Source organism: Callorhinus ursinus, unplaced genomic scaffold (genome assembly GCF_003265705.2).
Source record: "Callorhinus ursinus isolate GAN/ISIS: 27379988/994484 unplaced genomic scaffold, GSC_fseal_2.0 scaffold1, whole genome shotgun sequence".
Classification (NCBI taxonomy): Eukaryota; Metazoa; Chordata; class Mammalia; order Carnivora; family Otariidae; genus Callorhinus; species Callorhinus ursinus.
In genome coordinates, this window is record NW_027397063.1 from 101,709,136 (window position 1) to 101,725,843 (window position 16,708).

The following is a 16,708-nucleotide window of genomic DNA, read 5'->3' on the forward strand; positions in this document are numbered from 1 at the left end:
AACGGGAGAACTCCAGCGCTAGGGGAATACTGCACATGGAATTCATGCCTTTTTTTTTTACCATGATTCATTAGTTCATCAAAGTTAATTTTTTTAACTGTTTTTTTAATTTTTCTTTTTCCCTTTTTCAACCAACATCTTATCAATCTCTCTTTAAAAAAAAAAACATTTTTTATTTTTCATTTTGAGAGTCATATTTTATCCCTTCATAGTAGTTACCCTTATTTTTGGCATATATATATATAAGTTGTTCTCTCTTTAAAATTTTGAGATACAGTTTCTTCTAACAGATCAAAATATACCCTATATCACTAGTGTATGGCTTTGTTCTATTCTCCTGCCTGATCACATTCTCTCCCTTTTTTCTTTTTTTTTTTTAAATCTTCTTTCTTTTTTCAAACAACTTCTTATCTTATCAATTCCTTTTATAAAATCTTTTATAATTTTCATCTTTACAGTCATCTTGCATCCCTTCATTGTATCAACTCTTATTTTGTACATATATATCTTTCTTCCCTTAAAATTTTAGGAGGCACTTTTTTCTAACAGACCAAAATACGCCCAAAATCTAGTGTGTGGCACTGATCTATGCACTAGCCTGATTGTATTTGATAATATTCTGCTTTTTTTGTATTGTTCTGTTTTTGTTTTTATCTTTTTTTTTTCTCTTTCTTTCCCTTTCTTTTACCCTGGTTTCAGGTCTTTTCTGATTTGTATACAGTATATTTGCTGGGGACATTGTTAACCTGTTAGCATTTTGTTCTCTCATTCATCTATTCTCCTCTGGACAAAATGAGAAGACGAAAAAAATCATCTCAGCAAAAAGAACAAGAGGTAGTACCATCAGCCAGGGACCTACTCAATATGGACATTACTACAATGTCGGACCTAGAGTTCAGAATCATGACTTTAAAGATACTAGCTGGGCTTGAAAAAAGCATGGAAGTTATTAGAGAAACCCTTTCTGGAGAAATAAAAGAACTAAAATCTAACCAAGTCGAAATCAAAAAGGCTATTAATGAGGTGCAATCAAAAATGGGGGCACTAACTGCTAGGATAAATGAGGCAGAAGAGAGAATCAGAGATATAGAAGAGCAAATCATGGAAAATAAAGAGGCTGAGAAAAAGAGAGAGAAACAACTACAGGATCACAAGGGCGGAATTCAAGAGATAAGTGATACGATAATACGAAACAATGTTAGAATAATTGGGATCCCAGAAGAAGAAGAAAGAGAGAGAGGGGCAGAAGGTATATTGGAGCAAATAATAGCAGAGAACTTCCCTAATGTGAGGAAGGAAACAGGCATCAAAATCCAGGAGGCACAGAGAAGCCCTCTCAAAATCAATAAAAATAGGTCGACACCCTGACATCTAATAGTAAAATTTACGAGTCTCAGAGACAAAGAGAAAATCCGGAAAGCAGCTTGGGAGAAGAGATATGTAACCTACGATGGTAGAAATATTAGATTGGCAACAGACCTATCCACAGAGACCTGGCAGGCCAGAAAGGACTAGCATGATATCTTCAGAGCACTAAACGAGAAAAATATGCAGCCAAGAATACTATATCCAGCTAAGCTGTCATTGAAAATAGAAGGAGAGATAAAAAGTTTCCAGGACAAACAAAAACTAAAGGAATTTGCAGACACGAAACCAGCCCTACAAGAAATATTGAAAGGGGTCCTCTAAGCAAAGAGAGAGCCTAAAAGCAGCATAGATCAGAAAGGAACACAGACAACATACAGTAACAGTCACCTTACAGGCAATACAATGGCACTAAATTCATACCTTTCAATAGTTACCCTGAATGTAAATGGGCTCAATGCCCCAATCAAAAGACACAGGCTATCAGATTGGATTAAAAAACAAGACCCATCAATATGCTGTCTGCAAGAGACTCATTTTAGACGCAAAGACACCCCCAGATTGAAAGTGAGGGGGTGGAAAACCATTTACCATGCTAATGGACACAAAAGAAAGCTGGGGTGGCAATCCTTATATCAGACAAATTAGATTTTAAAACAAAGACTGTAATAAGAGATGAGGAAGGACACTATATCCTACTTAAAGGGTCTATCCAACAAGAAGATCTAACACTTGTAAATATCTATGCCCCTAACATGGGAGCAGCCAACTATATAAGGCAATTAATAACAAAAGCGAAGAAACACATTGACAACAATACAACAATAGTGGGGGACTTTAACAACACCCTGACTGAAATGGACAGATCATCTAAGCAAAAGATCAACAAGGAAATAAAGACTTTAAATGACACACTGGACCAAATGGACTTCACAGACATATTCAGAACATTCCATCCCAAAGCAACGGAATACACATTCTTCTCTAGTGCCCATGGAACATTCTCCAGAATGGATCACATCCTAGGTCACAAATCAGGTCTCAACCGGTACCAAAAGATTGGGATCATTCCCTGCATATTTTCAGACCACAATGCTTTGAAACTAGAACTCAATCACAAGAGGAAAGTCAGAAAGAACTCAAATATATGGAGGCTAAAGAGCATCCTACTAAAGAATGAATGGGTCAACCAGGAAATTAAAGAAGAATTTAAAAAATTCATGGAAACCAATGAAAATGAAAACACAACTGTTCAAAATCTTTGGGATACAGCAAAGGCAGTCCTGAGAGGAAAGTATATAGCAATACAAGCCTTTCTCAAGAAACAAGAAAGGTCTCAAATACACAACCTAACCCTACACCTAAAGGAGCTGGAGAAAAAACAGCAAATAAAGCCTAAACCCAGCAGGAGAAGAGAAATCATAAAGATCAGAGCAGAAATCAATGAACTAGAAACAAAAAGAACAGTAGAACAGATCAACAAAACTAGGAGCTGGTTCTTTGAAAGAATTAACAAGATTGATAAACCCCTGGCCAGACTTATCAAAAAGAAAAGAGAAAGGACCCAAATCAACAAAATCATGAATGAAAGAGGAGAGATCACAACCAACACCAAAGAAATACAAACAATTCTAAGAACATATTATGAGCAACTCTATGCGAGCAAATTAGATAACCTGGAAGAAATGGGTGCATTCCTAGAGATGTATCAACTACCAAAATTGAACCAGGAAGAAATGAAAAACCTGAACAGACCTATAACCACTAAGGAAATTGAAGCAGTCATCAAAAATCTCCCAAGAAACAAAAGCCCAGGGCCAGATGGCTTCCCAGGGGATTCTATCAGACATTTAAAGAAGAATTAATACCTATTCTCCTGAAACTGTTCCAAAAAATAGAAATGGAAGGAAAACTTCCAAACTCATTTTATGAGGCCAGCATTACCTTGATCCCAAAACCAGACAAAGACCCCATCAAAAAGGAGAATTACAGACTAATATCCTTGATGAACATGGATGCAAAAATTCTCACCAAAATACTAGCTAATAGGATCCAACAGTACATCAAAAGGATTACTCACCATGACCAAGTGGGATTTATCCCTGGACTGCAAGGTTGGTTCAACATCCACAAATCAATCAACGTGATACAATACATTAACAAAAGAAAGAACAAGAACCATATGATCCTCTCAATAGATGCAGAAAAAGCATTTGACAAAGTACAGCATCCTTTCTGGATCAAAACTCTTCAGAGTATAGGGATAAAGGGTACATACCTCAATATCATAAAAGCCATCTATGAAAAACCTACAGCGAATATCATTCTCAATGGGGAAAAGCTGAGAGCTTTTCCCCTAAGGTCAGGAACACGGCAGGGATGTCCACTATCACCACTGCTATTCAACATAGTATTAGAAGTCCTAGCCACAGCAATCAGACAACAAAAAGAAATCAAAGGCGTCCAAATTGGCAAAGAGGAAGTCAAACTCTCACTCTCTGCAGATGATATGATACTATATGTGGAAAACCCAAAAGACTCCATCCCAAAACTGCTAGAACTCATACAGGAATTCAGTCAAGTAGCAGGCTATAAAATCAATGCACAGAAATCAGTGGCATTCCTATACACCAAAAACAAGACAGAAGAGAGACAAATCAAGAAGTTGATCCCATTCACAATTGCACCCAAAACCATAAGATCCCTAGGAATAAATTTAACCAAAGAGGCAAAGGATCTGTACTCAGAAAACTATAAAATACTCATGAAAGAAATTGAAGAAGACACAAAGAAATGGAAAAACGTTCCATGCTCATGGATTGGAAGAACAAACATTGTGAAGATGTCAATGCTACCTAGAGCAATTTACACATTCAATGCAATCCCCATCAAAATACCATCCACTTTTTTCAAAGAAATGGAACAAATAATCCTAAAAATTGTATGGAACCAGAAGAGACCCCGAATAGCCAGAGGAATATTGAAAAAGAAAAGCAAAGCTGGCAGCATCACAATTCCGGACTTCCAGCTCTATTACAAAGCTGTCATCATCAAGACAGTATGGTACTGGCACAAAAACAGACACATAGATCAATGGAACAGAATAGAGAGCCCAGAAATGGACCCTCAACTCTATGGTCAACTCATCTTTGACAAAGCGGGAAAGAATGTCCAATGGCAAAAAGACAGTCTCTTCAACAAATGGTGTTGGGAAAATTGGACAGCCACATGCAGAAGAATGAAACTGGACCATTTCCTTACACCACACACAAAAATAGACTCCAAATGGTTGAAAGACCTAAACGTGAGACAGGAGTCCATCCAAATCCTAAAGGAGAACACAGGTAGCAACCTCTTTGACCTCAGCCGTAGCAACTTCTTCCTAGAAACATCACCAAAGGCAAGGGAAGCAAGGGCAAAAATGAACTACTGGGATTTCATCAAGATAAAAAACTTTTGATAGCAAAAGAAACAGTCCACAAAACCAAAAGACAACCGACAGAATGGGAGGAAATATTTGCAAATGACATATCAGATAAAGGGCTAGTATCCAAAATCTATAAAGAACTTATCCAACTCAACACCCAAAGAACAAATGATCCAATCAAGAAATGGGCAGAAGACGTGAACAGACATTTTTCCAAAGAAGACATTCAAATGGCCAACAGACACATGAAAAAGTGCTCAACATTGCTCGGCATCAGGGAAATCCAAATCAAAACCTCAATGAGATACCACCTCACACCAGTCAGAATGGCTAAAATTAACAAGTCAGGAAACGACAGATGTTGGCGGGGATGTCGAGAGAGGGGAACCCTCTTACACTGTTGGTGGGAATGCAAGCTGGTACAACCCCTCTGGAAAACAGTATGGAGGTTCCTCAAACAGTTGAAAATAGAGCTACCATACGATCCAGGAATTGCACCACTGGGTATTTACCACAAAGATACAAATGTAGGGATCCGAAGGAGTAAGTGCACCCCAATGTTTATAGCAGCAATGTCCACATTAGCCAAACTGTGGAAAGAGCCAAGATGTCCATTGACAGATGAATGGATAAAGAAGAAGTGGTATATATACACAATGGAATATTATGCAGCCATCAAAAGGAATGAGATCTTGCCATTTGCAACGACGTGGATAGAACTGGAGGGTGTTATGCTGAGTGAAATAAGTCAATCAGAGAAAGACATGTATCATATGACCTCACTGATATGAGGAATTCTTAATCTCAGGAAACACACTGAGTGTTGCTGGAGTGGTGGGGGGGTGGGAGGGATGGGGTGGCTGGGTGATAGACATTGGGTAGGGTATGTGCTATGGTGAGCGCTGTGAAGTGTGCAAGACTGTTGAATCAGATCTGTACTTCTGAAACAAATAATGCAACATATGTTAAGGAAAAAGAAAAAGAAGAAGATAGCAGGAGGGGAAGAATGAAGGGGAGTAAGTCGGACGGGGAGACGAACCATGAGAGACGATAGACTCTGAAAAACAAACTGAGGATTCTAGAGGGGAGGGGGGTGGGGGGATGGGTTAGCCTGGTGATGGGTATTAAAGAGGGCACATTCTGCGTGGAGCACTGGGTGTTATGCACAAATAGTGAATCACGGAACACTACATCAAAAACTAATGATGTAATATATGGTGATTAACATAACAATAAAAAATTTTAAAAAATCACATGGTCAATAAATAGTACATTAAACAACCTTTATTCCTACAATTATTTCCAAGAGTTTGAGGTATTATAGGGTCTTAAAGAACGTCTAATACCTAACTTTAACCATGGGGAAGCATGCAGAAGCTCTTAAATTGCAACCAGGAAATGTCAAAGCCAAATCTGCACTCATTTTTCTAGACCAGTCTCTTAGACTATCACTTACTGACTATATGCCTGGAAGCAAATTACTCTCTACTTCAATCTTTTAAATCTTAATAATAATAATAATAACAAATCCCTCGGTGGGTTGTTGTAGGATTCAAGTGAGTTAGGACTTTTAATGTACATAGAAGAGTGCCTATCGCAGGTATGTATTCAATAAAGCTTGTCTTATATCAGTATACTTCACTAATAAAGATTCTTAAATAATTTCATGCTAATTGAATATAATCAGGTAGAGTATCTCTTAAAGCAAGTTTTTGGTAAATGGGTAAATTACACTAATTTTTCATTTAGTGAATTGAATTTTAAAAGATTTTTGGCAAATTGCCTTGTTTCTCATTTCTCAGATATTTTCTGTTTCTGAGCAGATACTTAAGTATATTTTGAACAATAACAAAAGCACCACTTTAGAGATTATTCTAGCATATGTGATCTGTAATTCACAGAGCAATCCTGAAAAGTATTTATGATTAGTATCCCCATTTTCTAAGTATAAAAAAAGGTACAATGAAGGACTAAGGAAATTTTTCAGGGTTGGACATGCTCTTCTACCAAACTCAGCCTTCCAGTTTAACATATGATAGACATAACAAAGCATTTTATTTATCAAGTTTACTTTCTCAAAAACTTTGATTTTCACTTCCCTCTCATATGTTAGAGAAGTAATTTTTCTTCCTGGTATCTCAGCTTTGATTTACAAAATTCAGTATTGAGAAGAATAAAACTGTTTTCTTTAGAACAGCCAATGACTGTTAATTTTACTAGCATAATCTTTAAAGTAAATACATGGATGCTTTTCTTACTATTTTTGAAAAATAAAGAACAATCCATATACAATATCAAATCTATAAAGGGCGTAATTTTATTATAGATGGGCAATGGTGAAAATAATTTGTAGCTGAAAAAGGAAAAGCCTTTATGGAGCTGGTACTTGCTTCCTCACACCCGCTTTCATGTTATGTTAACTCGAGGGGGAAGAGCATTGCAGGAAGAGATAGTTACTGCAAAGGTGTGCCTCTAGAAGTAATCAGAGAGATAAATGTCAGGACTTAGCAGACACAGACAGGAGTTGGCTGTGTTTTCACAGAACTGCTGTTTGCTGTACAATGTACCAGGGCACAGCCTGTCCCTCTGAAGCCATAGATTGCTCTCTCTTCTCTAATCATTCCCTGCTGCCCTTGTATCCTTTCAGCTTCCTATCGTTCTGTCATCAAAGAACGTTTCTGGGAGCCTGTTTGGCAGAAAGAGTATAAACTTTGAAATGAGGTATCTGTGGATTCAAATTCTGAAGTTGTCACTTTCTAGCTGCATGAGTCCCTCTGAACTTCTTTTTCCTCCTCTATAAAGTGATACAAATAATCGAAAGGTAGTGGGGATGCACAGAGGTATATATTATAGAAAGCCCATGTATTCTAAAAGTTCAAAAAGTGCTAGTTTCTAACCATATCTCCCCCTTACCAAGGAGCTATTTTTGCTCGAATTCATAATCGACCCCACATATTTCAAGTCAGACAATCTCTGAAACCTAGCAATTTAGAATTAAAGATAAACAGTGGAAACCATTGAGATGGTGAGAGTCCTAAATTAACATCAAGTAGGTACAAACACCAATAATGTTTATCTGTATAATATATATAAGTAAAACCTAACTGAAAACTCAAATGTGTCAAATATAACTCAAATGATCAAGTGATCAAGAAAACTTCAAAACTTTTCCCTTCAGCAATACCACTTAATGCATGTCACAATAGACATAATCTTTACATTTAGATATAAACCCCTGGGAAGCAAGAATTCTACCTCACTCTGTCTGCATAGATGCAGATGCACGAAGTTTTATTTACTTACTTTTATGTAACTGCTTTATTCTAACAAACAAAGAAGCAATGGTTATTTCAAAAACAGTAACTACTAAAAAGTTCATAAGCACTGATTTTTAGTCAACAAGGCACTCCAATATCTAGAAGAAAAAAATGTTAATCTTACTATAAATGTGCAAGTTTTAGCAAATGTATCTAAAGCCGCCACTTCCCAGTATTCTTCAATGTCGCCCGGTACGGTAATAGACATACGAGAGGCAGAGAGAGCACAAAACAGCCCCAAACAGAGAGCTTTGAACCCCATGATATCCCTTTCTCTGGCCTCTTCACAGTGCTGACATTAAAGTGTTTCCACAAATACTAACTAATAAGTAGCAGAAAAACTGTAGATTGGGAACGCTTTGGGGTAATATGATTATCTTAGCAGCGTGAAGCTAATTTTTAATTCAAAAGTTATTGCATCAGTAGTGACTCATTTTTGAAATACACAGATTCTGAGACAGATATTATAACACAACAGTTCATGCTTTATACTATAATGAGACAGTTAACAACTCCCACAGGGTTTCTTCACCCTGTCATACTGTTGTCATGTTAAAGCAACTTAGGTGTGAAAGTGTAGCCTACATGAGAGCTCTTAAGATACCACAAAGTAAAATTTTGTGATTGGTTTGTTGCAGGCTTTTGTAGGAAAAGGATTTAGAAAAAATTAGCTGATACTTAGTCAAAACGCAGGCTCATGCAACTTGCGTGGATTACTATGTCAATAAACCCTGCTTGTTGTGGTGGACCAAACTTTGGGTCAAAAGATAAGGGGTATGGAGACTTGTCCATATGCCATTTTTCATCAAGCTAGAACTATAATAGTCTGAAGTACCACCAGGCTCAGTATAAGCATCTCAGGAAACACTGTTTTTTAAATGATTACACAGTGACTTTGTTCTTACAGGTCAAATGGTAAATCTTTAAAACCAATCTATACCAAGTAGCCTAGTGTGGCAATATCAAGTGCAAATATTGGACTTCCGCTTGCTGCACCCTGAGAGAGACCATAAAGCTGATCATTTTTATGTTCTTTAGAGATGCAAGGAACTGGAGATTTTCTGTCTGATATGTCCGGACCTAGGAAATAAAAAAAAGTCACAAATCAATAAACCTGTGATTCTCAAGCTCATTACCAGAGACTGGTACTTAAAGAAAGTAATTTTTAGTGATAGAATTCAATACAATCAGGGGTCTAATATAAGTCTATATTGGGCCTCTTGAAAACATAAGTATTAACTCCAAAGTCTATCCTAAATTTCATTATTAAAATTTTTATTTGTATTCACTTACATTGCAGTCTTCCCTGAATCCCCCAGGGCATAACTTAGTAATATCATTTGTTATTCAAACTACAACACTATTGCAATGAAAGAGACACTATTAATAATGCCCATAAACTGGAATTGTCCTGGACAAACTGACACTAACAGACTTACCCTAATCATACAACTCTTTTATCAAATTTAATTTGTGTGCCTGCCTTTCTCAGTGGACTGTAAGACATCATACATTTTTTTTTTGTCTTTGCAACCTCTAAGAAATCAATGCTTTGCAGGTGAAGGGGCTAAATACATATTTTGAATAAATTAATGGATAACCAAGTTAATTAATTAATGCTTAAAGATATTAATAAGGGAGAAATCTCAAATCTCAAATCTACCATGAAGTTTGAAAACTAAAATCAGGAGTGGTCCCTGATGACAAAGACTGAGAGAAAAATAGAGTTAAGATAAAGATAAGCAGAGGTACCTTATGTATTTGGAAATATAAGCTGAGGTATCTGGCATAATGACTCAATTTCTCTAATCAGATCATAGCAGTTTGCCTAAGCCGTGGTAAGCAATCACGAAATATTACCTGTTGTTGTTGTTGTCATTATTACTAACTGCATTATTTTCAACATTATTGCTGGGATCAAAGAAAAGAGACAACTTAAGAGTATGGAATCCTTCAAGAAGATCCAGGTCTATGTAGTGAGGTTACAGGGGGGGACGTTAGACCTCTGACTGGAGTCAAAGTTTAAAACATCTGAAGAGCTAAGAGAAGGGTACAGATAAAGAGAAAATAGCCCCCAAATTTGTCTCACTTTGCAGTTCCTTAGGTTCAGCCCTAGGTTTCTGAAGATCTCCAACTTTCACAATTTTCCATGTCCCTTGGGTCACCATGGTTAAGCATAGAAGGAGAACCGATCGGATGTATGACATGAACCTGGAATAAAACTGAGACCATCTTTTCCCAGACTCAATGATTGTGGGTCTTTTCTTACTTTACAGAGCTGTCAACACCATTGCTTTATGTCTCTTTAAACTTTACCTTGTTTTACTCACTAAATGAAAGAAAGGTAAGGCTTTTGTGCACACAAAAGTGTTTAGTTTGGCAGTTTTTGGCCTTTTGCTAGTGAGATTATAAAACACTGTGCACTCAGTTCAGAGCAAAGTTTACTTGTTTATTTTCCCCACAGGTTTCCACCACACGATATCATTATCAGTCAACTAATATTTGTGAAGTCTTGGATGCCCCTTCCCACACCTCACTTCTATCCATTTCAGACAATCTCAAACATCTTTATATTTTTCTCATTCCCTCCAAGATAAAAATCCAAATTTCTCAGTAGTCTTTATATGTTTCCAGTCATCTTCAGAGTCTCTCCTTTGACCCTACAAGCCAGGCCAACTTCAACTGCTGGAAGTTACCCTATAGCAAAAAGCCATTAAGCCCTCTGGAGATTTCATCATATCTCTTTTCCTAGAATCAGATCAGCCCCTCAAGTCTTTCTGATCCTACCGGCTTATCAAACACTTTTCCTGCTTTTAATTTCCAGCTAAATCACTTCCATGTTGCTTTTTGTGATCTCTGACATAGAAGGTTGATCAATTTCCCTTTCTTTACAGCCTCCTAAAGAAGTATAGACTTGTGCCATCATCCCAGTAAGACCAAACTGAATTTACATAGTGGGTATGAATCTTGATCTCTTAATGGTATGTGCATACAAATATTTCTTTAAATCCTATAATGGACTGAAATGTGTTTTCCCAAAATTCATAGGTTGAAAACTTAATGATCAAAGTGACTGTGTTAGAAAGTGAGTTCTGGGGAAGGGATTAGGACATGAGAGCAGAGACCTCATGAGTGGGATGGTGCCCTTGTAAGAGAATCCTCAGACAGCTCCTTTGCCCCTTTGCCAGGTAAGGACACAGCAAGAAGATGGCTGTCTATGAACCAGGAAGAAGGCCTTCACCAAACAGTAAATCTGCTGACCCTTGATCTTAGACTTTCCTGACTCCAGAATGTTTGTTGTTTAAACTATTCAGTCTATAGTTTGTTTTTTTACAGCAGACTAAGACAAACCCCAAACAACATTAACATTAAATGCATTATGCCAGTTAGGCATTACCAATAAAACACAAATAAATCAGTGACAAGACAAGGATCCTACTTTCACTGCTAGTACCCAACACTGTACTGGAAGTTCTAGGTAGCACGAAAATAAAAGTCAACCAGATTAGAAAGGAAGAGGTAAAACTATCTTGATTTGCAATTGACATGATCTGATGTATAGAAAACCCAATAAACCCATAAGAAAGATACCAGAGCTAATAAAATAATTCAGCAAAGTTGCAGAGTACAAGACCAACATATAAAATAAAGTTGTGTTTCTGTTCACTACCAATTATAATCTGTAAAGGAAGTTAAGAAAGTAATTCCATTTACGATAGCAACTAAAAGACTTACACACTTAGAAAAAAAATGGTAAAGAAGAAATGTATCAAGGTCCAAGGCTCATATAAAGTAACTATACAACACAGACAAGGAAACTAAAATAGAAGAAATGGAAAAAATAAACAAAAGCCATTGATATAAAAAAATGCAATGTGGAAAGGAATAAAATTTTAAACAAAAAGAAAAGAAGAGATGAATGGAATTCAAGAGAAAGTGACAAATATTAAAGATAGGCAAAGAAAAGACAAATCTGGACAATCGCCGTCATTTGAAAAAATTAAAAGAAGGTAACAAAAAATGTTAAAAACTATAATCAAGGAAACTTTCCTAAAAAAAAAAATTGAAAATACATGATGAAAGAGTGCTCTGTGTACCTGAAAATACTGAACCAGAATAGCCAACAGCAGTAAATTACTATACTGTAAAGAACAAAGGAAAAGAAATTATATGTTCAGGCAAAAAGGTCATTTGGCTTATGAGGGAAATAATTACATTATTATCAGAATTTAATGGTCATTCTTTATGTCAAAAGAAAATATAATAAATATATAACACACTTAATGAAAGTAATGTGAGTAAATAATTTAATATCCAGAATTTTTCAACATATAACAACATATAACAACTCAGAGTGCTTACTAAGGAATCTTGTAGGGAATGAGCTTCACAGAACCAAAATTAATAGTGAGACAACATAAATACTGGTTAACATTATGATATGTTATAATGTTAACATAATGTTCATAATGATAACATTATGAAATATATTGCTATTATAGAATTAATGTTTTCTTTTTAAGATTTTATTTATTTATTTGACAGAGACACAGCGAGAGAGGGAACACAAGCAGGGGGAGTGGGAGAGGGAGAAGCAGGCTTCCCGTGGAGCAGGGAACCCAATGTGGGGCTCGATCCCAGGACCCCAGGATCATGACCTGAGCCGAAGGCAGATGCTTAATGGCTGAGGCACCCAGGTGCCGTATTATAGAATTAATGTTCAGTGATGGTTAAAAAGGGGAGGGTTTAGCTGGTAAGGGCATTGCTATCTAACAGTGTAGATAAAGGGCAACCAGATAAAATAAGGAAGAAAAGAAAGAGCAAAAAAAAAAAAGTGTTTTTAGTAATCAAAATTAGTGGTGATGGTGTTCGTATTGTTATTCTAAGACTGCTCAATTTGTAAGGTGAGTAAAAACAAAGAAGAAATTGTAGGATGTTTTTATTCTCTCATATAATGTTTCCCCAAGTGCCTAGATTCTTGGATTGTCAGTGTAGAAAAAAAGAGATATAAAAGAGATTAAGTACAAACCCTGTGGTTTTGAATTTGAGCTGGGAATATCAGAATGAAAATATTATCAAGAATATCAAAAGTTAGTTTTTCGTATATGTGCTGCCGAAGCGAGCACAGAGTTAGTTTTTCTTTAAAAGTGGGTATTTGTATAAAATTCCTGGTTTTGTCCACTGAAGAAAACTAATGCTCAAATTATGGTATTGAAATATCACCACCATTAAAAATAAATCAGATATTTAATCAGATAAATCAGATAAAATAAAAAGGAAAACCAGGGAAAAATGACTAATCCCAGACTTTTTTCAGGGAATATGTAAAATGAGCCTGGAAAATATTGATACACCAGATTGCAAGGAAGATCTCAAGGACTTTCAGAGTAATATCAAGAGGACTGAAAGGAGCTTCCACTGGCCCAAAGTGGGACTACTGAACTACTTTAATAAGAAATTAATCCAGGGCACTTCAGTGGCTCAGTTGGTTAAGCATCCAACTCTAGATTTCTGTTCAGGTCATGATCTCAGGGTGGTGAGATCGAGCCCCTCATTGGGCTCTGTGCTGGGCATAGACCCCTCCCCCGCGGTTTCTCATGTGTATGCTCTTTCTAAAAAAAAAAAAAAAAAATTTAATCGATAAAATAGGCTTGAATTCTCAAGTCTGTACTGATATATTATTTTTTAATTAATTGGTTACATTCTGAAGATAACAGGGAATTATTTCATTATCTTGACAAGTGGAATTAAATAAAAGGAAATAATAAACATTTTATCTTGCCTTTCTTATATGAAGTATGCCATTGTTTAACTAAATAATATATGATGGTAACCATCTTGTATAAAATTTTCCAAGTAATATATAAAAGCAAAATTATCAAATTAAAATATCATTTTTCAATTTCCATTGAATTAATAAATCTGTTATTTACAGCCTCAATGGCTTTTAACCTAACATAAAGTGACAAATATGTGCTTCATGATCAAATAAAGTCTCATCATGTATATTCTTGTCAAACAGTTTGAACCTAAGTCTGATCAAACCTCTGGATTCCAACTGATAATTCACAGGAAACACAGAGGATAGAGGAGCATGGTAAACTGCAAAAAAATGTGCAATCAGCAAAATCTAGACTTTAGGAAACGCTGTAAGCCCAGATCTTCAACAGATAAATTGGGAATGATGTGTATTGTAGATGAAAAGAAATTTTAAAAAGACATACCATGTTTTAAATTGTGAAGGAATAGGGATGCCTGGGTGGCTCAGTCATTATGTGTCTGCCTTTGGCTCAGGTAGTGATCCCAGTGTCCTGGGATTGAGCCTCACATCTGGCTCCAGGCTCAGCGGGGAGTCTGTTTCTCCTTCTCCCACTCCCCCTGCTTGTGTTCCCTCTCCCTATCTCTTTAAAATAAATAAATAAATAAATAAATTGTGAAGGAATAAACTAGAGTTTCTAGAGATTCATAGATGGTGATAATATTATACAGAAATGCAGTGAAGTTATTGCTATAAAATTCAGGACAGTGGTTCCATTTGGAAAGAGAAGAAAGCTGTGATTTAATTGTGGCACAAGGATGAGTACATGGGTGACTTGGCAAAATTGTATTTCTTAACCAGTGTGGTGGTTAACATGGGTCTTCACAGTATCATACTTCATTAGCTATGTACTTGTTTAATGTGTTTATTATATTTGTATTTGATTTTACAATAAAATGTTATTTTAAATAAACATAGTCTGACATCATATACAAAAATTAACTCAAAAACCTAAATGTAAAACCTAAAACTATTAAACTAGAAGAAAACATAGTGGAAAAGCTTTAGGACATTGGATTTAGCAATGATTTCTTAAATATACACGATAAGCATAGTCAATGAAAACAAAATAGATAAATAGGAATACTTTAAACGTAAAAATTTCAGGGAATCAAAGGAGACAATCAACATAGTGAAAAGGCAACCAATGAGAAAATATTTGCAAATTATATATCTGATAAGAGGTTAATATCTGGAATATATAAAAAACTTCTACAACTCAACAACAAAAAGTAAACAACCTTGGAACACCTGGGTGGCGAGTCAGTTAAGCATCTGCCTTCAGCTCAGGTCATGATCCTCAAGTCCTGGGATTAACCTTGCATTGGGCTCCCTGCTTGGTGGGGAGTCTGCTTTTCCCTCTGCGTCCCCCCACCCCAACTTGTGCACTCTCTCTCGCATAAATAAATAGAATATTTAAAACAAACAACCTCATTAAAAATTGGGCAAAGAACTTGAATAAGCTATTCTCCAAATTAGACATACAAATGGCCAAAAAGCACATGAAAAGATGTACAACATCACTCTTCATAGACAAATGCCAATCAAAACCACAGTGAGACATTACAGCATTTCAATGGCTACTATTCAGAAAAACAAAAAGTAACAAGTGTTTGTGAGGATGTGGAGAAACTGCAACTGGTGTAAATGTAAGATGGTGGAGCCATTACGGAAAATAGTATGAAGATTACTCATAAAATTAAAAGATAGAAGCAACCCAAATGTCCAACAGTAATGGATAATGAAAATATACATATATTCGAATATTATGCACCCTTATAAAAAGAAGGAAATCCTGTCATGTGCTACAACATGGATGAAACTTGACGACATTATGCTAAACAAGTCAGTCACAGAAGAGCAAATTTTGTCAGATTATACTCATATGAAGGATCTAAGACAGTGACAATCATAGAAACAGAAAGTAGAAAGCTATTACCAATGGCTGAGGGAAGGGAAGAGAGGGCATTAGTATTTAGTTAGTATAGAATTGCACTGCTGCAAAAGAAAACAGTTCTAGTGACCTATTGCACAACAGTGTAAAGATATTTAACACTACTACTGAACTGTACACTTAAAAATGGTTAAGAGAACAAATTTAATGTTATGTATTTTTGCCACATTTTAAAAAATGGGAAGTAGTTCTCACCAATATAACCACAATAAAAGTTGTTTTACTATAGCTTCAAAATAGGGGTGCCTAGGTGGCTCAGTCACCCAGGTTGAGCATCTGATTCTTGATTTTGGCTGAAGTCATGCTCTCAAGGTCGTGACATCAAACTCTGTGTCAGACTCCACGCTGGGGGTGGATCCTGCTGAAGAGTCTCTCTCTTCCTCTGCCCCTGCTACCCCCTCCCCCTGCTTACAAGCACTCTCTCTCTCTGTCTCAAAAAAAAAAAAGTACAGATAGATATAGATAGCTTCAAAATAAAATAAATATAGTCTGATAGGATTGTTAAATATCCATATATTGGTCACAAAAACCAAATTTAAAATATAGTACACAAAAATATTGGCATTCAGTATATGACAAAGATATTTCAAGAAATTACTAACTAAGCTGGCATGGCTATATTGCTATTAATCAAAATAGACTCAAGGCAAAAATCATTTCTATACATAAAGTTGCTAAATAATGATAAATTTTATGCACCTAGAGGACAGATCAATTCCATACTGTAATAAACTAACCTCAAAATAGGAAAGAGAAAAATAGAAACGCAACTCAAAAATAAAGTGACAAATGTATTGCATTAATAAAATTTTAATACATCTTTTCTA

The 16,708-nt window shown here is 36.0% G+C and overlaps 1 protein-coding gene and 1 long non-coding RNA gene across 3 annotated transcripts in view; both read right to left on the reverse strand.

Annotated features, from left to right (window-relative positions):
- Positions 1-8,371, reverse strand: part of AADACL2 (arylacetamide deacetylase like 2) — a 35,965-nt gene extending 27,594 nt beyond the window's left edge. Inside the window, 1 exon segment of the mRNA XM_025870002.2 lies at positions 8,234-8,371. Coding sequence (XP_025725787.2) covers positions 8,234-8,371 — 138 coding nt within the window.
- Positions 8,372-8,594: 223 nt separating this feature from the next.
- Positions 8,595-16,708, reverse strand: part of LOC112822377 (uncharacterized) — a 153,516-nt gene continuing 145,402 nt past the window's right edge. For both annotated transcript variants that reach the window (XR_012380093.1, XR_012380094.1), the window contains one exon: positions 8,595-9,189. This is a non-coding gene — a long non-coding RNA (uncharacterized lncRNA). The remainder of the gene's footprint in view (positions 9,190-16,708) is intronic.